Source organism: Chelmon rostratus, chromosome 15 (genome assembly GCF_017976325.1).
Source record: "Chelmon rostratus isolate fCheRos1 chromosome 15, fCheRos1.pri, whole genome shotgun sequence".
Lineage (NCBI taxonomy): Eukaryota > Metazoa > Chordata > Actinopteri > Chaetodontiformes > Chaetodontidae > Chelmon > Chelmon rostratus.
Genome location: NC_055672.1, coordinates 7324810 through 7349239, shown reverse-complemented (window position 1 = coordinate 7349239; position 24430 = coordinate 7324810). Strand labels below are relative to the sequence as shown.

At 41.8% G+C, this 24430-nt stretch overlaps 2 protein-coding genes across 2 annotated transcripts; both read right to left on the bottom strand.

The window, feature by feature from the left end:
* Positions 1-242: 242 nt before the first annotated feature.
* hivep2b (HIVEP zinc finger 2b) lies at positions 243-13760 on the bottom strand. The gene is made up of 7 exons (XM_041953877.1): positions 13685-13760; positions 7211-11196; positions 6635-6792; positions 6292-6467; positions 5638-5736; positions 4762-5549; positions 243-2825 (listed from the first exon to the last, which is right to left on the bottom strand). Exons 2-7 carry the CDS (start codon positions 11090-11092, stop codon positions 2406-2408), a joined length of 5523 nt encoding a protein of 1840 aa, XP_041809811.1. The 5' UTR covers positions 11093-11196; positions 13685-13760; the 3' UTR covers positions 243-2405.
* A 5342-nt stretch (positions 13761-19102) lies between these two features.
* fuca2 (alpha-L-fucosidase 2) lies at positions 19103-24419 on the bottom strand. The gene is made up of 7 exons (XM_041953418.1): positions 24142-24419; positions 23489-23676; positions 23000-23339; positions 22705-22915; positions 21320-21510; positions 20868-20976; positions 19103-19714 (listed from the first exon to the last, which is right to left on the bottom strand). The coding sequence occupies exons 1-7, from the start codon at positions 24327-24329 to the stop codon at positions 19577-19579; spliced, it is 1365 nt and encodes a 454-aa protein (XP_041809352.1). The 5' UTR covers positions 24330-24419; the 3' UTR covers positions 19103-19576.
* Between the last annotated feature and the right edge of the window lie 11 nt (positions 24420-24430).

Sequence of the window (24430 nt, the reverse complement as noted above, 5' to 3'; positions counted from 1 at the left end):
GGAGTCTGGTAGGTAGATTTTTTTTTTTTTTTTTCCACACTCCCCCGCAAGATAAAATGTGAATGATCTCATCTGAAAACCTTTCCTTGTGTGCTCTAATTTGAACAACTGTGAATTATGCAGGTGGAAATGTATGGACGCCATTTTGAATAATGAAGTTAAAAACATGAAATAAGCTCCGACACACATCCTTGGGTTAGAAGTATGTTCTTTTAAAACAATTTTGAATTTAATCTGAAAAAGTAGAGCACCAAACAATAAAGTCCCCATAGCATAAAAGAGGCACTCTGTCCTGACTAACCAGTTTTGATGCAAATAGCTAAACAACAGATTGGCTACTGAGGTTTTTGTCCTCAAAAATTTTTAGCTGAGAGGTAAAATGATTTGTCCTCTGTGTGTTTTACAGGGAATTTCATAGACATGAGAGGCACAATGCAGTTCAGTAAATATGAATACACAATAAAAACAAAACACAAACACAATCTGATTACATACTGTATGCAAAAGCAAATAGAGGGCTTCGCTTTCCCTTCACATTTTATGAGCATTCTGCACCGATATCACGACAAATAAAATTACATAACCATGAAATCAAAGCTACATACATCTTCAGAAAGGGAAACACAAAATTAAAGCAGTGCACCTTTAAAATTTCTTTATGTAAACATGAGTGAACAAAGTGTTTTCTGACTTTGAAATCCTTTCTCAAACCGGCAACATAACCACTTGAAGATGTGAATACACTTTTTTTTTTTTTTTAAAGACGAGACACGGTGTTAGCAATCAACACTGCTATTTTCGCCCTCATGAAACCGCCGTTACATCGACTGCAGACATTTTACCTCTTAAAGAGATATAAACAATCTGCATAAAAAGTTTTCAGAATTCAACACTGCAAAAATAGTTTAAATCATAAAAATACACGTATATATACAAAGAAGAAGTAATGCATTTGGTGAACAATTCCTTACATTTTGAGCAGTAATGGTCAACCAACTCACGCTGTTAACATCATTACTTTAGTATTACTTACAGTAAGTGATATTGATTTATCCAGTTACACTTGAAATGCAAGAAAACACACCACTGACTGATCATCATAGCCCCTTGAATTTGTGTGCAACATGTTTCACAAAATGAGAAATGTGAAAAAACGACTGGAATGTTTCAAAACTACAAGAGAACATAACATGTTTTACTCCCCCACTTTCACTGACCAAGTCAGTTGAACATCGAAGATGAAAGGATGAAAGTGCATCGTCAAAACTCATAAAATGCTTATGGTCATCTGTATAAGAGAGGAAAGAAAGCTGTTTAATCAAAGCAAAGACATGAGATCAAAAGCAATGCCAGCGTGGCTCACTGCATAACTGCATCACTGCTGCATAAGTACAGATATACCATATAAATAGTAGTCAAATATTTACCAGTATCAATAAGTGCTCACGTTCTAATATATAAATACATCTTACAGTATTCATAATTACATATTCCTCTATTTTTGTGCAATAGCAAATCCCATGCATTTTTACCAAGATAAAAACCACAACATTAAGAAAAACGCAACATAAGAAACATTTTTTAAGATTGTTTCACATAAATCAAGCTGCATCCGTCTGTCAGCAGAACTAACGGAACAAAAAGGAAAAGCTTTTCTTTGAGCAAACTCTCTGACAGCGCTGACACATCTGAATAAAGAGTACCTCAACGTTTTTCCTTATTCAACAACAACCTTCTGATAACAAAATGATGAAAAGCAAAGTAAAGGCACAGACCCTTGCTGCTTGATTAGAAGCACCAAACTGCACAAGAAGCGTCTACTTAAAATTTGGTCAGACTGTTTTATAATACACATACTTTTCCCCTTATAAATAGTCTTTATTTACTGCACTACTGCATCACACCTTGATATGATTACATTAAACAACAGTCTATTTTCAAAGTACACATACAGTAAAATACACTGTTTGTATGCATCTAAGAAGGAGTATATGTTAAGGACATTTGTACAGAATCCATAAATATAATTTATGTGCAATTGTACGCAAACTACCATGTCAAACAAAGGCATATTAGCATAATATCTTTCCATATTGCACCTGCACCCAATAATGATTCTCCACCTTGCAAGACATCCTGCTGCTCATCCAATCACTTCAAAGAGTCTCTGAGGAGAAGAGCACATCAGACAGGGTTGGCTTCTTCTTCAGTGTGAAGGTTTGATCGCCACTCAGATTTAGAAGGAGCTGTCTGGAGTATGTGCAAGATCAGAGGAAGTGTTATTATATTGCCTCTAATGAGATAAAGATGAGGTTATGTGCCTAAAGGGCTAGGGACGACAAGGTTGCAGGTGTAGCAGGGGCATCGTTTCCTAGGTCAAATCAAGGAGAGAGAAAAAGGGGATTTCAATGAGGGTCCTCTGTGGTAATCTTCAACGAGGCAATGGCTTTCAAGCAGGTCTGGACGTTCTCCTCCTGTCTGCTGTCCCTGACGCCAGGGTCGAGGCTTTTCTCCTGAGCGGCCTGATGGGAGGACAGCTGGTTCTGGCCCCTGATGTCCTCTCCTCCAGTTTCGATCCCGTGGACAGATCCCTCCCTGCTGCTGCAACGCTGGCCCTCGCTGCTTTGGGGGCTTGGCGCCGACGAGGGGGTGACATCAGTGCTGGAGGAAGGTGGGGAGTGTAACATCTGGAGCCCACCAACAGGGACGACAGGGAGCAAACTGTGGGCCTGCTGCTGGGAGTGAAGAGGGAGGTGGCTGAGGATGTTCTGGTGATGAGAACTGGCAGCACCAGGCAGACTGGAAGCCAAGCTGCTCCTTTGATCCTGAAACGACATATTGGCAGCGTAAGGAGCACTTTCAACATTGCCAAGATAATTTCTCATGTGAACATGTATTACAGATAGCAAAAATGCAGAAATGTGAGAAATACAGCATTATCAAGTAAAAAACTTGGCAATCGTGTCTATTTTCATAGCATCCAATCATGGCTGCTCGTCATCGCTGATCACATTAAATGTCTGCATGGACAACTTAGTGAGTGCTAAAGAAAAATGTACCATCTTGTATTAACCCTTTTAAAAGTCTGTGTGTCTGTGCTTGGCGTGACAATATTGTGGTCTAATCTAATGACATCCTATGTCATCACACCTCAGAATTCAGTGCTCACATGGGGTGTGTGTCCAGGTGGAGACAGTATGGTTAAGTTAGCCTGCTGCTAATGCTGTCGAGCGATGTTCAACAAAAGTCATAATGTACTTGCAGTGTTGTTGAAAGAACCCAACTCGAGAAATATCACAGGGTCATGTTTCATTTAACATTATTAATATAAGGGTTAACCCTAACCCTTTAATATTGCAACCCAAATCCATAAGTTAACTACTCCTAAAGAGTGCAGAGCAAAGTTTTGGTCAGCGAGCACATGGAGAATGGAAATGTGGGGTCTCCGATCCATGGAAAAGAGATGGCAAACTGATTTGTAAGGATTTCAAATTCACTTCTCACTCTTACTGATGGGGCTTAGACGCCGAACATGCTGCTTCACCAGAAACACCTCTAAGGGGCTGTGTCCATCAAGGTGTTTTTCTCAGCTGAAAACACCAGCTGCTCTTCTAACAACATCCAGCTGGGATGTTTTTTTCAGGTAACACACTTTGATTGCTATGATACTGAATATGCCCAGAAGTAATGGTTAATTTATGTGTTACAAGTACCTAATTTTTCACATAGTTTGCATTATCAGCAAATACTGAATATAAACATTTTGGTACAAGGTAGAGAACTTGCTCTGGTCCTGGCTCTGGCTGAAGGCTGAAGCATACAGGGAGAGAGAACAGTCTGGCTGGTCTATGTGTCTTCATGAGATTTTGTGGGCAAGGAAACATCTCAGTGAGTATCATCATTTGGTTCAGTTGCTGAATATGGATGGAGCCCATTTCAAGGAGTACTTTCATATGAGTTTGAAGTGTTTCTCTATTTGTCCCTCTTCTCATCACACTGTTTGCATGTCTAGTGCACTGTAAATATGTGGCACTACCATTTCAAACAATTCTTAAAAATGCGCTACTATCAGGAAAAAATGCTTTGGTGGACATAGCTCCTGAATGCACAGCCGTGTGTAGATTCTAGAGATTATTATAATATCGGCATAGGAAAAACCAATCCCTGCTATGATCCGATCGCCAATTGGTACAAGCCTAGACAGCACTTGAAGAACACAAATCCCCACCATGGCTGCACAGTCTATTCAATGATGAGGTTATAGTATTTTATACTTTTGTTGTTGTCTGGGAATCTGATGAAAGACCAGAACCAACTTCACAACTTCCCAACCCTGTCTGTGGAACTCACCTCCAAGCCCATTCGTTCGTACTGAAGATGCAACTCTTCATGAATGGATCATAAATATATACCTTCATATTAAAACTGAGCTAAATTGTATTTTGTTTGGGGCTATTTTGTATATTTGTCTATTGTGTATCATTCAGCTACTGATTAATACACATTTGATGCTCTAGAGAGTATTTACAAGCAGAAAGCCAATGTGGGACTGACTCAAAATAAACTACAGTGAGTATGGTAATGAAGAAACATGTCATCAGTGCAATGGTGTAGCTCACTGATGTGTTTCTAATAGTTTTTGGACGACAATGAAAGTCTGTGGTACAGAAGTGTACGCTATATCTGACTTCCACAAAATATAGAGATACTTTTGACAATTGACAGAGCAGAATCATGCGCACAAAACATCATGATACATACCATTTCCATTTCAAAGGCTGCTTGTTGTTGAGCCATCTCCATCTTTGCCTGGTGTCTGGTTTTATCACCACTGCCTTTGTGTTGATGCGAGCCTCTGCGTGGTGAAACCGCCCTCAGCACAACTCTCTGCCGGCCTCTGACTGAGGATTCTCGCTTTCCAGCCATCTCTATTCCAGGAGACATGGGTCGTTCAATAGAGACCGGGGAGAGGCGCTGAATGGGTGTGAAGCTGGGCGAACCAGGCCTTAGCGGGGAGGTATCCCATCTGGGAGTGGAGCGACCTCGCGGGGAGAGTTCTCGCCTCGGGGATGGGTAACGCAGACGTGAAGGGGAGGGTTCCCTGATGGGAGACTCCCAACCAGGAGAGAGCAGACAGGAAGAATAGGGGTCAAATAGGAAGCTAGCCTGGTCTGGAGATAGCATAGTCAGAGAGTCTTCATCCATGGACTTCTCTCTGTGGTCTGCTGCAAGAACAGGTCGATGGTCTGAGCCCATTTGCCTACCAGAGGGCTGTTGGTGAACATCGGTGTCAGGCAGAGAGGTGAGGGAATAACCATGGATAGCAGCAGTGGCTGTGACTGACAGAGAAGTAACTCCACAAGGCTGAGGACTCGTGCTTCTTGAGCGCAACTTTGGAGTGGAGTCACCCTCATATTCATCGTCCTCGTCATCATCTTCATCAATTTCGTCAACATCTTCATCCATCCCCTCAGAGTCCTCTGCGTCTGAGAACTGGTGTTTGGTTGGGACCACAACCTCTGTCTTGGTCTCTTGTTGGATGTCGTCCACTTTAAAAGACAAACACATCAGTTTAGGTGAATTTGTGCTGCTTTAACTTATGCAAGTGCAAGAATATTACACACGTCAGTATCTTACCATGTTCCTGTATCTCCGTCTCATCCATCGTCACTGACACTCCCAGTTCTAGACATTTCTTCATGTGTGCCTTTGACTTCATATGTTTAGTCAGATTTCCTATAAAACAATAAAAGAAGTTACCATTTTTCAGTGAAAAATACCTGCATGTGTCCTTAAAGGAACAGATTTGTTAAAACAGATTTTCACCAAGATCTTATGTCCCCACACAACCTTTTTCTTTTCTTTTTTTTTACTTTTTCTTACTCCAACCCCGATTCTACAAATGTTGGAACACTGTAAAACATAAATAGAACTGAATGCTAATCCTTTTTGACATTTACCCAATTGAAAACACTACAAAGACAATATATTCAATGTTTTATCTCATCAGCTTCATAGATTTTTGTAAATATCTGCTTTTTCTGAATTTGATGCAGCAACATGTTTCTAACAAGTTGGTACAGGAGCAACTAAAGACTGGGAAAGTTGTGGAACGCTCTTAAAACACCTGTTTGGAACATTCCACAGGTAAACAGGTTGATTGGTAACAGGTGATAGTATCATGATTGGGTATGAAAGGGGCGTCCTGGAAAGGCTCAGTCATACACAAGCAAGGATGGAGCGACGTTCACCACTTTGTCATCCTATTCTACAAGCCTAAATAATGCTCACCTTTTGTTTTGAAAGCAAAGTTGCAGACCCTGCAGATGTATGGTCTCACATCTGTATGGGTCCTGATGTGTTTTTTCAGCATGCTTGGCTTCTTACAGCGAATACCACACTCCTCACAAATGTATTTCCCCCGGCCTCGACCTCTGACATACACATAGTCTTCATTGGACTTGTACCTGAAAGATAGATACAGTATTCCAGATGGAAATACATTAATCAGTCCAGAATAGGTAAAAAGAGCACAGATGAACTGTGTATGCGCTAACATCCCATCATAGCTGCTGCACTTGCAAGTGTTATGATTGAATGAACTAATGATCTATGAACTAATATCTTGACTGACCCTCCCTCAAAGATCTTGATGCGTGTTGGCACTGTTTGGGTTGTGGAAGCCTCCCTCTCTTTCCACTCCTCCTTGGTAGTTTTCACTCTGCAGCTGATGTCTTTCACCTTCTTCCCGTAGGTGATGTCCACCTCTTTGGGCTCCGGTTTCCTCTGCAGCTGAATTAGATGAACAGACATTTTGTTAACATCGACAATGTAACGTGATGCTTCCAATATTGTATGTTACACATGCCGTTACACAGCATGTTTTGCAAACATGAATTATGCTGTCGTTTATGCCAAATGATTTGAAGTTTGCAGGCATATTCTGGTTAATAAGGTAATGTCCAGTTTCTACATTTCAAACAGTTATCTCAATTATTGGGGCTACTATGGTGGAAAACTGCCAGTGCACTTTAATTTTTTTTCCTTAGAGGTATTAATAACTGTAGTTCCTCTATAGGTAACGGCGATATTGGCAAGACCAGTTAAATATGTCATTAATACGGCTTTACTCTTAAGGTCCAGAACAAATGTTTCTTTAGATTTTTAAGACAGCAATATGCTTAATGCAGAGATTACATAATTTACCCACCTGTTCCATGGTCTGCCTCCACAGGATGAGGGATGAAACCAGTTTTCCCGTGCCAGACTGACACATGGCAGCCACAGTGTATATAACTTTGTCGCCCCTCTGTTTGGACCGCAGTAGAGCCAGAGCAGCACTGGTACTAAGTTCAAGAGGGTTCGGGTTGTGGGAATTCACACACCAGGTGGCGTACACGGAGGAGAAAGGGGCATTGCTGTGAGAGCAGCTCGGCTTGGTGTAGTTGAGATAACACCAGCTCACACCTGTCGTCGTGCGAAGACTTGGAAACTGAGATAACAGTTTTGAATGCTCCGTGTCTGAGATCAGGATGTCTTGACTAGTAACCAGCTGTGCCACCATATCCATCTGCACTCGTTTCTCTGTGCCAGCTTCTTTCACTTCGCTGACTGATAGCATGGAGTAGGGAGGTGAGTTGATTTCTAGGGAGCTACTCTCCATAGCAAACTCAAATCCGTGCTCAGTGGCCTCAGTCACTTTTTGCTGAAGTGTGATAAATTTACTCCTATGTGAGTCATCCTGAGCATGAGGTGTGGATGCACCCTGCATCTCTGACCTGTGTCCCTTTTCTTCACTCAAATTACATTTTCCCAACTCCACAGCACTCAACTCCTCTACAATCTGCCCAAACATTCGTTCTTCTTTCACACGTTTTTGCTGTTTGACCTCCATGAAAAGGTCCAGGCTGCTGGCAGGGGATAGCATCCGTTTGTTTGCACCACCACTGGAGGCGTTAGTGGTTGAGATAGTTCTGGAGGTCAAAGAGAGAGGGATGCCTGTCTTGAGCTTAGCTGAGGACAAATCAAGGGCTTCAACACTTAGGGTGTGTGTTGAAGATGGTCGGGTATGAGATGATACATTATGAGAATCAAGATTTCCAGACAAACTTGAAGTTTTTTGATTCTGAGAGGTGGATGTAGTGGAGCTAACACTTTCATACTGATTGTCGAAAATCTGTGATACTGAAGTGTATGTGATACTGCCATAGGATGGCACATGAGTCTGTATTCTTACAGGAACTAACAGGCTTGGATGTGACAGCTGGGGAAATGTATTCCCGGTGGAAAATATTGGCAAAGTCTGCGGCAGAACAGCAACTGCTGTGAATGGAGGGGAGGTGCTGCTGAGGTACTGCGGAAACACTTGTGATGGGACTTGTGTTACCTCAGTGTCCATATTCAATGACTCCTGTCGCACCAAGTTGCCCCTCCTTCTCTCCCTCACAGCCGAGTGGCCAGCGCTGATGTCCACGTGTCTAACTTTGGATGTTGGAGAAAGACTGCCATAGTCAAATGATATGCTGCGTACCTCCGGGAACTCCTTGCGCAAGTTACACGGCGCCTGCTCAGAGGAGGAGCGTCTCATTTCATGTTGTTGACGCTGGTTGAGCACAGAGAGGGAGTGCCCACTCCCTGGCACAGCTAAGAGCTCTAGTGGTTTGCCAAATTCATCCTGCCTGGCTGGAGAGACTGACTTCAAGCTCTCCTCCCTGTCAAAGGAGAAGGTGGAGCTATAAGATAAGTTGCTGTCTTGGCTCGGGCTACGGGAGAGACTGGTGCAGGCAGACTCGAAGCTAGATTCACCAGAGGAGTGCTCAATATCAGCTAAGCGTAGCCTTTTCTTCTTTGGAGGGAGCTTTTCTGGAGGGAATTGTGCTAAAGTTTCACTCCTTTGAGGCCACTGAAACTCCTCCACGTGCTTCTCTGGCTCCTTCACCTGCACCTCTGAAGCTTTTTCTGGACTGTCAGGTTCTACTGTGACCCTAATTTCTGGGACTTGTATGTTGGGCTGCCGCACAAGTTTGGGGCCCATTTGAAAGGATTGCCTCAGCCTACTATCACTTCTTTCCATCTCATACGATTCACTTGCCTCCATTGCTTGAAATGAAGACATACTTTCCTGTCTCTGCCCATGGTACTTGTACGATTCCTGTTCAGAGTGAGGCCTGTTTATCGAGTTTGTGTGCTGGATAACAGAAATTACATTCCCTAAAGTTTTTCGACCAGACATTTCAAGGCTCACTGATATGTCCATGTCACACCTGTCCATCTGTGTTAGCATACTTGAAGAATGTCCTTTTCCTAATGCCATAATGCCAACTGCAGCTTGTTTTGAATCATAGTCCTTGCTCGAATCAAACATTTCTTCACACTGTTCATGATGGCTCTCATATTGACCTGGCATATCTTCCTCTTCCCTCTTCTCTTTCCGACGCTTCCGTGTTGCCAATTCCATTGCATGCCTCTGATGGCTCATATTAGATGCCATAGGGGGGTAATTTTCCATTTCCAATCCTGAGGGTGAAATGCCACTCTCACTCATCTTTCCATGACTGTCAGTGTCTGTGTGGCCGTCATGTGCGGAGAGTTCGAAAGCAGCTTGGCGCCTGAGCCTCCTCATGCCCCCAGTGCTTGTTCTCTCATCAAACGAGTGGCTGCCTCGGAGGGCTTGAGGCATCGTCAGACACACTGCTGAGGATGTTGGCATTGAGTTGCTTCTGATCAGAGGCCCCACATCAGAGCCAGCATCTAACAGGGGTTCTTTTACCTCCTCCCTCGTGAATGACTTTGTGTTTATTTTGATTGACTCAACGGTATCTTTTTCTTGGGTAAAAACGCGGGAAACACCTTTCTCAGAGCGTTTCCCAGTATACTCACTTGAGTCTGTGCTACAAGCTACAAAAGATGTTGCCTGCTTAGGACTTGGCCTGTAACACTTCCCGAACATAATTTCTTGATAGGACTTTGCGTTGGTGTTTGGAGGACCAGTCTGGTGCTCGGTGCTCTCGGATCGCGAGAAGTAGCCAGAGTCCGTGCTGCCCTTGCTAGACTGACTTGGGAGGGACAGATTGTGGTCAGAGTCGCTGCTTCTTTTTTCAGACAGCCGAAGTGCAAGCCTCTGTTTGATCGTGCAAGATTGAATTGTACGGCTAGCCTCGGCAGCGACAGGAGGTGCATTGATTTCTTGGGGCTGGGATGAACCATCCTGAGCTGACATCGACGTGGCTCCCTTTTTCTGAGCAATGAGATTTAGTACTTTTACAGCAGTGTTATCTGATCCTTCCACTGGAGAGTCCAGCAGCAGCAACGGGTCGTTAAGAGTGTCCTCGTCCGTGTCCGTGCTTTGCTCAGCATCAGAGAATAACTCTCCTTCCCCTTCAAAAGACCCCTGGTCTGTGTTGGCATTGTAAGAACCAAGTTCTGAGAGTGGCACTGTTCCAGCTTTGACAGAGTGAGCATGGGACTTTCTGTGTTTGTATAAATTACTCTTAGTTTTGAAGGAGAATCCGCAAGGGACACATGGATAGGGCCGTTCCCCAGTGTGTGAGCGAATATGTTTCTTAAGCACGCTGGGTTTGGCACACGCCCTTCCACAGTAATCACAAACATACTTCCCAGGCTTTTGTGGTTTCTGTTCCACCTTACACATGGTCTCTGACAGCTGATCCATGCCTGAATGCGAGCACTGTTGTTGGCCCTCAGGTGAACTGGTGGACTTCCTGTGAGATGCAGGTCCTGGAGACTGTGCAGAAACTAAGTGACCTATGGCTTTCTGTCTGCCAATCGGAAATGCCTTTGTGGACCGTAGTGGATATGAAGACACCTCGTAGTCTTGATGGCTTGTGGACTGGATTTGGGATTGCTGATCTTCTAATTGCAGTGATTTCCCTGAGTCAGACATTTCTTTGAAACCACTTGTGTCTCTGCTCTGACCTTCTTGCAGTCGTTGGTGCCTCCCCTTTGCATCCAATTCGACTGATAGACTCCTTTTACTGTGTGCTGCCTCCGAGGTGCTATTTTTCTGGGCAACATTTCTGTCCTGACCCTCAGTGGAGCTTTTTACCCCTGCTGTAGTTTCAAGTGACTCCATGAATCCAATGTCACTTTCTTTGGGATCGATTTTCAAGGACACTATCTGTTATGTAACTGGAGTGATATTAACATACATGTGAATTGATTGCAGGGAAGGGTCATCTGAAAGAAATCAGACAGAATTGAAAATTAGAGAACTCAAATATGGATGTGTGAAAAACAATAATGTAAACTATTTCTCTACTATGTAGAGATGCACTGGGGGATTATCAAGACAAAAAAAATGGAGAAAGTTAATCCTCAACAATCGATTCCATAGTTAAATCTGAGTTAAAACCCCTCCTTGAGAGTGGGAGCTATTTAAGACTGTTCTCCAAAAGTCCTCCTAATAAAATTGGAGTATAAAATTCATAATGAGCTCCCTCACAGCAGGAATGGAAAAAAAAATCTCTTTACCAGCCTCTAAGAAACCAAAGGTACCTCATGTCAACCTGGCAAATGCCCCAAATTTGCTGATGCCCCAAATTTGCTGAAGCCCTGTGAACGTGCATAGATGTGTGTAGGTATTTAATGCACATGCTTTTACTGTAGTAAGTGTGCCATGAATGGTTGTTGATATGCATATGTTAATTTGCTGTGTGTGGTCGTTTCTCAATGTGAAATGTCACTTTTATTTGAATATTTACTATTTTAAAGGAAATATCTGTATGTGTGTTAATGAATGGTCAGACATCAGAGTTGCTTTTTGCAGGGGAAACATGGAGGGAACAGCTTCTGCATTCTGCAAAACTCCAACATTGTAAGCTGTGAAATATCTCGTATATACCACCCAGGTACTTCTGCATTCTGTATCCCAGATTAAACATTTAAATATTAATTTCACTTGTTCAGTTTTTGTAAACATTGAAGAGCATTACCAAAAAAAAAAAAATCTCAACTTGAAAAAAATAATCTATCAAAATGAAATACTTAAAACCTGCAGATGTGGGACATAATGCTAGAAATAGACTTTTTTTTAATGATGGTATGTGTGGTGATGCATGCCATCACACAGGTGTCAGATCATGGGTGATGAAGTGTGATGTGTCTACTTGCACCCCTTTAGGTGCAGTACCTATATAAAATACCAAACATATTCTGCTGAACTTTTATCTAATGCCAAGATCATATCATAGCATCTGCTGGTTCCTTGTCTCTCATGAGACCCTTTAACCTCACTGTGTTACTTGTGTCTCCACACTGAGCCGCACAGGACCACATACTGCACGTAAACATGCCGGACTCATAATCATCCCCGTGGTTAAAGTGAATTGCTTTTGTCACTACACTTTCGTCTCATGCCATGGGGATGGGTCTCTGAGGGCACGTCATTTCCATCTTCTCAGTATCAAATGCTGTGTCCTCCCTAACGAGGTTATGTAAGATTATCTGGTTCAAACCCTCTGAGTTCCCCTTAATTAGGACATCCTCCGACTCTCACTCTCTTTCTCTCGCTCCCTCTCTTTCTTTGTTAGCACACCACACACTCCTCAGGCATAAACCAGAGGATACAAAGCCAAGGTGACTCTTGAGATGCTCGAAAGCAGCTGTAAGGATGATAATCTCCAATTTGTGTTTTCCTTGAAAATGCCCATTGCCTCTTTTGGTTGTTTACGGTTCAGTAGCTCTGCTTTCAGACAGATATGAGGGCTCCTACCAGAACAGGATAGAGAAAAAATAATGAAGGCATATGAAGGATGGCGAGGGCTGCCTCAGTTTGGAATGATCCATGTTTCAACAGGGATGTTTACAGAGGTAAACTAAGTGGGGTGCCATGGGGTAACAAAATTGAGAGGCCTGGTAGGGAGCTCCCTTTCAAGGTCGATCTGACCTCATTGCTTAGTTTCCATCCTCTGTGAGCTACGAGAGGAGGGAAGGGGAATATGGGTGCAGAGTGACAGTGAGATAAGACCCTGAGAAACAATGCATACCTTTGAACTAAGCACGACAGAGAGGGAACAGTGCCGACATATTCAGAGTCTCATTGACAAGTATCTCAACAGACTTTTTTGTATAAAGAGTGAACCAGCAGACCTTTCAGTGCAAATTTCTCTCGCTCCCGGCAACAAGCACTAACCTTTACGAAAATATATGACACAGCAGCAATGACGCGCAACAACAGGAGGCAGGTGGGTGGCAGTAGGTGTGTTTCAGGACAATTGTGGGCTGACTGTGGTACAGTATGTCCGCATGGACGGAGAAATGACTTTATGGAGAAATATATTTGAACAGCAGACATTTGTGGGGCACATCCCTTACTGCTTTCCATACACGAGAGAGGACAATGAACAAACAAATGCTGGCTACGGAGAGCATCGTTATGCCGCTGCATTACATCATTAGAGGCTAAGTTGGCCATTAAAGGGAACAGGCATGAAGCCTCACGCTGACAACAAATCCATAAATATCATAAGGAGATGACCGGCTTCAGAGAAGCTGGATGGTAAAACCCTCTGTGGTACTCAGACAGCAACATAGCACATAGCATGCAGAATCAATCAACAGCTCTCACTGTGATCAGAATGATATAAAGCACACGGTCTGATGGGAAGAAAGCCTTGGCTCATACAGCAGCTGACATTCAGATATCAAATATAATCCTCATACAAACCTGACATTTGAATAGTCCCCTGTCCCATATCGACAGTCACATGTGACATTCCTCATGCTGCATAGTCCGTTTCCCCATTCTCCTCATGTCTAGGCAACAATAATGAAATAAATTAGCAAGGTAAAGTCCCATCAGTCATGAAGCTGCTGGCTGACTGGGTGTACATTAGAAGATCTATTGATGCGAGCTAGTCACCAGAGAAAATACCCAACCGTGACGTGTGGACCCAGGCACAAAAATAGCAAAGGGGCCCTGGGAGGGATTACACAACAGCCCACGTTTAAGGACGCTTTTCCTCTCTCTCGCTGTGTTTCAAAGCACAGCAGCAGCTGCCTCGCACTACACACAAAGTGGGGAGTCAGATATCATGATGCAAAGAGCTAAACATCACCTGTCTAGATAGCCGGAGTTCATTCATCCTGAGATTTAATCATTTATTTTAGCCTGAAGTCTTGTGATCTGGAATTCATTCAGGTACACACATTGATGAACTGTTATGATAAACATATACAAATCAGTTGGACAGGGCTTGTGAATATAAGCAGAGCAGAGAAATGCAAAAGTGACAAGCGCTTTGAAAGACACTAATCACATGGTGCAGCAGCAGCTCTGAATATACATTTCCTACAGCGTGATCCTATTCAGTTTGTATAGGAGAGGAACTCAATGAAAAGACAGCATGTGACTGGCTGTAAGGATGCTGCAAAAATTAGACATGTTCTCCAAATTCTGAGACACCCACAGCCTGTTCAGAGCCAGTTCTTCCCATCACGACAGGATTTGCTTTGTGAATGGAGAGAGTCGTGATGAGGGTGTCATTAACACAGGAAAAACTAGGACAATACTGCAGATTATGTGCAGCTGCAAACCTCATCCTGTGAATCAGATGTATGAGTTCAGTGTGACATGGTGCTATTACAGCCTCTACATTATCTGCTGAAAATCTTCTCAATACATCCCCATTACATGATTTTACCAAAAATTTAGATACTCTAACCTTGCTGTTTTTGTAAGCCCAAATCCACAGACTGTATTGTTACCCCCCCCTCGAGTAAATGCAGTTGCATTAGATTTTAAATTGAGACTTGTTGCCTAATTACATCATTAAAATAGGAAGAAGATGTCAGATGTTTTTGCAGTCTCACTTTTAATTGTTTTCTTTTTACTTTTTAACTTGTCACATTTAAGTGGAATCAACAAATTATTTATTTTCTGTTCTGTTGTAGTTTCTTAAATCTTCATGTGTGATTCCTGTTTTTTATTCTTGTCATTTACAGCACGAATCCTGTGATGCTTCTGATCAACAAGTTCTTTCAAAGTATATATGACCTGGACAAGCAACTTACAGATTTGGAAATTAAAAAGTACATTTAGTCAAATGCTGTGCTTAAGTACAATTTTGAGGTATTTGTACTTGGTTTGGATCTTTTCTTATTGTGGTACTTTTCAGATATATTACATTCAGTTCATAATTAGCTTATAATATGATACATTGTTGAAGCTGAAACTACACAACACTAAAAAGTAGGTAAAATAAGCTCCACACAGGACAGTAACTTTTGCCCAACACCAGTCACTGTGGCCATAAGCTACAATTACAGGATAATGGTAAATGCTAAAATGTAGATAAGTAGAAAAGAGTAATTCTTTCAAAGTCAGCAAACTGACTCAGTAAAGCAGTAAAACAACAATATTTATCTAAGGTTTCATAACATTAGTTATCATTATCATAAGGTCGTATCAGGAAAACCTGTGACATGATCCCCGAGTGTTTTTTATGGAGCATAGATGTGTTAAATTGCTTATGAATTCAAAACTTCATTTGTAATCCAATAACACAATTATAAGACACCCACGGCGGCTATTTCAATTAGTATTTTTACAAGTTTGAGGCATTTGCAATTTTTAGTATTTTCCATTTGGGTTTTATATCATTTTGTACTTTATCTCTGCAACATTTCAGAAGGAAAGATTGCAGTTTTTATGCCACTACGTGTTGACTGGTGCAGCTACTTTGCAGATGAAAATTGTACATTAAACTTATATAGACTGCTATAAACCAGCCGCAGGTAGAGCACATGATAAACCACCACCAGTCTTAATCTGAAGCGATGGTTGGACACATGCCAGAACGGTTGATAAACTGTCTTACCTGCCAAAATCAATTTTTGCCCCTCAATACAACAAACTGGGTATTTTCTCTGATTTGAATGAATTTGTAATCACTCCACCTCAGACATTTGTGTGAAACTTTGGCCTTTCAGCACAATATAATTTACACAACTATAAATACTTCACCCGCTTTGACCATCCTCTTCAGTTTCACTCTGTGCCATTGGGTGAGAACAACTGGGCGCCTCTATGAATAGGAGTCCTTGGCTTTGGGCTGTGGCTAAGGCATATCTTACTCTTAACATAAAGCTCACACAGCAGAACAAAGGCTTTAAACTTATGTAACGACTTAGAGTTGAACTTCACCTCTGAGTTCAAAATCCACCCCAAATGGCAAGTCTTTATTTCCTGCGCTGCAGAACTGTAATTTCACAGTGTGTTTGGTTCAGAAAACTTCACCTCGCTGTGTGTCAGAAAAGCAGTGAATGCAGAGGCTGTATTGACAGAGTCCCTCCACAGTATGGAATTGCAGAGAGCTATTATTAGATATTGCCTCTAACAAGCTGAAGATGAAGTTGAAGCTAACTAACTGCACTGCAGCTGAGATCCATTATGCTGTATTCAGTATCTAGAGGAGCGGCACTAAAATGGCTGATACTCAATGTGCAGTGAAGGTCAAGTCGCCCATCTCTATAAATATAATGGTCTGTCCCCCAGGATGTTCCACACTGCTTGGCATTTCCACTATCTAAAGCTACACCGCGACTCTACTGACCGGCTCAAATCTGCCACAAATTTGCATGTGATTGAATGCCACACGTGCACCCGACTACTAGCAGGCCTCTAATGATATTAGTGCTAAAACAGATGACAGGGGGGACAACACACGCACACACACACACACTGAATGTTTATGAATGGAAGGAATGAGGTTTTCCTCCCTGCTGGCTGTAGTAGCTGTCATATAGCTGACTGAGATATCACTTACAGAGGACACTGAACACTGCCGGTTGAACAAACAGCTGATACAAATAAACACTGTATAAAATCTAAACCCCCCACCACCACCGCCACCATCAGCCATCACTTTTCACTCGATGCATCATTCAAAAAGCTTCACCTGTTTGACTTTTTGATCAATGAAACCATCGTTTCATTTATCCGTCTCTTTAAAGTCAGCCTCTCAAACCAGGCGGACTTATGCCATTATCACAGCAGTACCTGAAAATAATCTGACATGATTGTGTGTTTCCATGGCAACCATGCCAACGTCTGTGGCAGTTTCCCAGTTCCTGTCTACATATATAATTACCACCAAAGATTACAGCACCAAGACTGCAGAAATGAGTGGTGAAAATGGGCTACAGCCACACAGTGCATCAATATGTGATCGTAGAGTGCTACAGGTTATACTTACAGATATTAAAATAGAGCTACTTAGAGTGTGAATCAGCACTGAATCATAAATAAAGAAAAAAGCAAATATTCTCTGGGTCTATCAGATGAAATATGGCTGCCTTCATTTTGAGGCAATATTGCAGATGTGTATGTATAACAATAAGACAAATGTATCTGGTGATGTTCAATGCAATGCACTCTGTTAAACTCCTACAGTACGTATTACACTAGTACACTGTGCATGCTGGAGCTGAAAGGATTGGAAAAATTGCTTTGGCAGTTGAGAGAAAATTAATCAGACACTATTTTGATAGTCAGATTATTATTTAAGCAATTTTACAACAATAACGGCAAACAAAATCACTGATTCCAGCTTGTCAAATGTGAATATTTTGTCTGTTTGTTTTTGGTTCTGGTCCAGTGGTCAGACTAAAACCTTTGGCTTTATGAATCTATGAGAATTTTCCAGTCTCCCACACTATTAATCATTTTGTCAATAAATAAAATGCTGATTAATTGATTAGTCTTCCCTGATATTTAACTAAATATCTTCGAGTTTGGGACTCTTGGTCGCACAGAACAAGCAATTTCAACATTTTGATGACATTTTACAGTTCAAAAAAATCATTAATAAAATTACATTAATCAGTAATATAAGCTGCATCCCTACATTGGAAAAATTATTAATGGAAACTAATTCTGTTAGTCTTTAATTACAGTTTCCTTAAACCCATTTATTTGGACAATGTAACTAAAACTGTGATGAATTGATCAGTTTGCATCCTCACATCTTTCTGTTGTTTTTGTTGTTGTTGTTGTTTAGGGGATCAGCTGTCATGTGTGGGTCCCAGGCTGGGGATAGCCTGCTGAGGGGGGGAAATGCACGGACGTGAGAACCCCTTGCAAACCCCCCATCGGCACGTCATGGAACATTTGCAGAACAGGGACCTCCCACCTTAAAGGCGTGCAACAGAGAGCAGACACAACAGAGAGATCTGCCCCTGCACCGGACTCACCATCTTAGGTGGCGAGTACACCTCTCGCCGTAGCGGATCGGCGGAGGAAGGTGCACACAGTCACGGCTTTAAAACACCGTGTGAGCGCGGTGTGAGGCAGCGGGGAACAGAAGCTTAGCGCTCAATGTGCAACATGCAGATCATTTCAGTTCACCGACCGTTTTTTCTGAATCATGAATCTTGTTTTCCTGGGTCGGCTGTGCACAGCAGGGGTGTAGAGATCAGTTCTGCGCCGTCAGCGTGCTTTAAAATGTCCCGCACGGCTTCAGTGTCATTACAGATGCAAACAGCAGGGGGCGCCAGCGTGCAGCGAGACCTGAGATAATCCAGGCGTGATCAGGAGTGCAGAAGTCACACTGGTACAATCTAAAATTATGAGACAACGGCATCTATTTCCTTTTATTTACTTTCTTTCCACGCGCAAATATTACACCTACACCTCTACCTCCACCTGCACCTTCTGTGTACTTGACTTTTATGTACACACATATACTATAATTACATACATTTCAGTTTCATTGGCATATTTTATTCTGTCGGTACATTTCACTGTGTATATTTTATATTTTATTCTGCTTGTATATTTTATTCTGTTTGCACATTTCACTTCCATATTTTATTGTTTATTGTTTAGTATATTTTATTGCCTAAGTATATTTTCATTCTGTTATATTTTTAATTGCTTCACGAATATTTTTTTTTGTTTATTGCATGTTGGTTTATTTTATTTTATTGTAGTTATCTTAATTTTATTCACTCTTTCTAGTCTTATCTTTCTTACCATCTAACATGGGGGTTGCAATGAAAATTTCATTGACATGTGCAATGACAATAAAGACTCTTGAATCTTGAATCTTGAATTGAATTAGTTAATGAGGAAATTTGATGCTTGAAGGCTTCTGTCATTTTATTAAAACATTCGTTCCATGTAAACAAACACCGCCACATTGATTAGTGCAAACAGACTGCATGGAAATCACATAAAAATATGCAGGCTTTAAAAAATCATTATAAAAGTGCAGAAAAATTAGAACAAAAACATGTCAGATTTCATTACACTGGCGTCAGAGGTCACAGACATGATATACCTTTCTGGACCTAATGACATTCATGTCCCATCCGCAGTCAGAAACTCACAGAATTGAATCATTAAAGTTCCCCATATAAAAAACAATGATCATGTAATAATGATTAATCTTGATCCCCTGCATACGTATTTCAAAAAGACCATTTTAAATCGTCATAGTGCAAGTTACAGACAGTACAGTACTTTTTATGTCTTCAGTGATTCAAACAAATCAATCGCTGGGTCCTTCTCTCTGGCCTACCGCTCCGTCTGTTCCTCTACATGTGGTCTGGTTTCTCTTTAAGTGGCACCTGTCAGCCTCAGAGTCCAGGCCCACTGGCATGGCATCTGGCTGAAGGACAGCTGGGGCAGGAGAACCCGCAGTCCTCTGGGCTTTACAGGCTGCCACTGCAGAGACCCGTGACCGAGAAGCACCACCTTTTTTAGAACAAAAGACAAAGACATGAACAAGCTTGACATGTTGACAGAAAGAAAGAAACAATCATGCGGACACTGGGCTCTCTAGCCGGTTTAGACAAGTTTGCAGATACATTGAGTCTTTAGTTAAATATTGGACTGCCTGACCACAGCTGCAGGCTGTAAAACCAGTGTTTTCCTTGTACGTTTTATTCATGCATTTAATCAAATTATGCAATTAGATCTAAAACAATTAGTAAATTACGTGATTAGACAGTTGACAAAAAATTAACTGGCAACTATTTCTGCAATTGTTCAGCAATTACTTTTTGGTTCCAGCTTCTCCAAAGTGAGAATTGCTGCTTTTCTGTGATTTCATAGTAAACTGAATATTTGTTTTTTTGGCTGTCAGTCAGAGAGAATCTTGGGCTCTGGGAATTACTGGTCGGCAGTTTTCACCTTTTTCTGACATTTAATCCCTGGCATGCGTAAGCAGAGCTTCTCTACCACCAAACAGGTACAGTGAGCTGCTAACTCAGCATGAAGAATGGAATTGTTGTGAGGCAGGTTGAAGAGCTTTTCTGTCTATATGTACTATATGGCATGAAAATTGTCACATGTAACAGATATTATTGCTGTGAGTGACATCAGATTAAGCCAACAGAATCCTCTCCTTCAGTGCTCGCCAGCGGGTGACAGCCAACCCCAGAGTCACTCTCGTTTTGGAACAAGCTTTGTCCACTTGGCGTTTTGCGTCATTACATTTACTTTATTTTTGGTGCTGTGTCTGCCATTTTCATAGCTTCCTGTTGGATGTGTGCGGCGCATAGTCTGGCACCTGTTCACTACCTTTTTATTAAGTCCTGACCTCACCTGCACGCTGTGATTGGCTGGGGGCTACACACCCACTGCCCAAAGGCTGCAGCCCGTAAATGTTAAGACCACAGCGAAATAACAAGAAAATATGAATGGTCTCTGCTGATACATACACATTTTTGACAGATAATCTGTTTGTTTTTTTTTATAATTGTGACCAAGTAACATACTGAGCAAACAATCTTCCAGCTGGAAAATGAACTTATTGGTGAGAATGTCCTCCATAAGTAATGGAGACACCGTTTGAGAGGACCTCAAACACATGTGGCATTTCTGTACTGCAATGGTTTAGTCTTACCTGAGTGTGTCCTTGTGTCGCCACAGGTTCATTCAGAATCACAGATCCATTATTAGGCCACTGCAGTAAAATGGCAAAGATGCTCTTTTCCTGTGGTCTGAACGTGTACCTGTTGAATGTAGATCAATATAAGGTACAGGCTCAGATATAAGCTTAAAAACTAGAATTAACAGTATCTGATCTTATTATACTTTCAGACGCTACTTCTTTACTCACTGACTACTAGTTATATAATGCATGAATTTTACCAGGAAACATTTGTTTAAAATAACATATGTTCATTCAAGCTGCAATCTAAGTTGACACACAAAAAACCCTCCCCCATCCATCCTCTGTATAAGGATTTGGGGAATTTTACATCTAAATATCAGGAATAAAAAGGAGAAAATGTATTCTACAGGCTAATCGAAACGATTTTGATGCAGTGCAAGTGCAAAAAAAAAATAACCCACCAGACTTTGGGGGTGACGGTGTCATTCTGAGCCCGCCATGCCGTTGTGTTGTAGATGGCCTCCCCGTTGACCTTCAGCCACTGACCCGTCTGCCTCAGACGCTCCTCGAAGATGGGAGCGATCCTTCCATCGTGTGTCGGGCCGATGTTCATCAGCAGGTTTCCCCCACAGGACACAGTCTCCACCAGTGTCTGAAACACACACACACACCAGAGTTAAACATTTGTTCATTAATACGTGATTCCAGGTTCATTTTGTGCCACATGGTAATTGACACTAGTTTGGATTTTATAGAAAAAGACTTAGATTACTGTACATCTGGGAGGTGCTTTCACTTCAGAGCAAATAGGACAAAAACTTGAAGAGATATTACAGAAACCATTAGTTGATTAATTGATTCGCTGACTGACAGAAAATTAATGGCCAACAATTCATAGCCAATTAATCATTTAAGTCATTTTTACTCGAAAATGAACACATTCCAGCTTCTCAACTGTAAATGTTTGCTTGTTTTCTTTGTTGTCTATAATAGTAATTTAAATATGTCAACTTCAGCTATTGTAAATTTTCAAGATTCAAGATTCTTTATTGTCACTGAGCATTACATGTCAATGAAATTTGTATTGCAACCCCCATGTTAGAAACAATAAGATAAGAATGTAATAATAAAATAAAACAAAGATACTAGAATAAAATAAACTAACATGCAGATAAAAATATGCATAAATGCAATAAAAATATACAAGAAATATAAGAATATACTAAAACAATAAACAATAAAATATACCAACAGCATAAAATATACCAACAGAGCAGCTGAAATATACTAGAATGTATATACTGAGTGCAAAATGGCTCACACTTTAGTTGCAGCCCAATTTCAGAGATTCATGCAAAAACTGGTGGAGGAAGGAGCGAAATGTCAGTGGAGAAAATACTTTTTACATGTTTGTGTTCTGAAAGCGAAGGCAGAAATAAACTAAAAGGGTTTATGGGAAATGTGGTCTTTATTTTTCAGAAGCACAGGAACGGTTTCTCAGGTCTTGACCTGGGAAACAGCAGTTTAGAGAACAATCTCAACTCAAGATCCTCTTTCTCGCTCATTCTGAAGCTTTCGACTGCACCCCGTGGCTTTTAACAGCAGGGGGGGGGCACTTAAAGACTGCTGCTGGTTTGCACAGTCAAGATTCAACTGTGAACCTAAATGTTTACGCAACCGTGCATGAGAGGGCCTAAAGGCGGCCAGAATAATGGAAAGTTTTCACATCACAAGACCTTTTGACAAGGCTAAATCCTGCATAATGGTTGTGTTTCAGAAGGAGCAGTTCAACAGATTGGTTACCCAATATAACAGTTAACAGGTAAATGAGGTATTGAGCTCTCACCCATACAAGCTGCTCGATTGTGAGGTAGTCACTGAGAGGAGCGTTTCGTCTGTAACCCCAGGACTTTTGGTCGATGGTCATGCAGTTCTCCCATTTGTGTTTGAGCAGGTGTCCTGGCTGGTAGCGATCAGCACAGGTGTAATATCCACCGTGGGTGCAGATGGAGCCGTAGCCCCAGCGATCATTCGTCACCACTGTGTCTCGTACGGGACTGTGGAGGAATTCAGGTTAATATCCCACTGGACAAGATGAATCTAATAAAACACACTTGCTGTATACAATTTAACTTTATTACCTGTCATTGTAGAGCCAGGCTAAGAAACCTGTGCTGTTCCAGTACTTGTCAGGTGCGTTTCCGTCCCCGTCAGACCACAGCACCTCTGGTTTATACTTGACAACGAGATCGTAAAGCTCAGGCAGAGTTTTGGTGGTAGGAAAGTAGTTGGTAGTGAAGACGTTGGCCGCGTCCTGTTCAAAGAGCGGATTAAACCACTCAAAGAGAGAGTGATACAGTCCTAAACGCAGGTCACTGTTACCACGGACGGCACTCGCCACTTCATCCACCAGATCCCTTTTTGGTCCAACATCCACTGCGTTCCAGTTCCAGGAGTTTTTTGAGCCCCATAGTGTGAAACCTGAAAAAGACATAGAAAAACATCTCCTGCATGGCTGAGAGGGTGCAGCATGGCAGTAATACTTCAAACAAGTGTAATCATGTACAAGTATTAGCACTTTGAAACTACTACAAATTATTGAGAAACAGGATATTGATCATTTCTTGTACCTTCGTGGTGTTTTGTGGTGAGGACGATGTACTTTGCTCCCGATGAGGCAAAGATGTCCGTCCACTCTTTGGCATCAAAGAACTCTGCAGTGAACTGCGGTGCAAAGTCTTGATACTTGAAGCCTTCAGGATAATTCCTCTTCATGAAGTCAACATATGGTTGTAGTTTTTGTTTCTGCCAGTACCACCTGGAACAGAAAATCCATTATGCCACGTTGTCTTCATCAGTAGACAAGGGTTGCCCGGTAGTCATGCAAATGTAGATTCAGCTTTTATAACCAGCCCTTCAAGAACTTATCTCCCCTGCTCAATTAAAAGCTCAACACAGAGAGAGCTGTTCAGGAGCTTTCTAAGAAGTTGGAAATTCGAGCGTCTATAATATCAAGACAACTGGGAAAACTCGGCTGAAGAAGGCGATAAAACATGACTGAAAGCTCCTGGAAATCTATTGAATCGAGCTTGGGATGAGATTTGTTCGTTACTGCTTCAGAGAATTGAGGAAAGCAATGAACAGTAATAATATTTCTGTATGCCTGTGCTTGCCTGGATACAATTTAACTTTATTACCTGTCCCAACTTTACAAAGACTCTAGAAGTTTAAAACATGTAATAAAATATAAAGTAACTGCTGGAGATTTGGGAACAAAACTCACCAGAACCACTCGCTGCCGAAGCTCGGAACAGAGAAGATCCCCCAGTGTATGAAGATGCCAAACTTAGCCTGATCGTACCACTCCGGCAGCGGTCTGGAGTCGATGGATTCCCAGTTCGGTTCGTATTTTGCTCTGCCAGTGCCGATCGACAGCATCGACAAAACGAAACAAATAACTAACAATCCCATCTCGAGTCAAAATAACCTACTGAGACAAAAGGACGGGTTGGCTATCACATGACATGAACGAGACGAGGAAGAGAAGTGAAACAAGCATGTCAGTTTGCGGA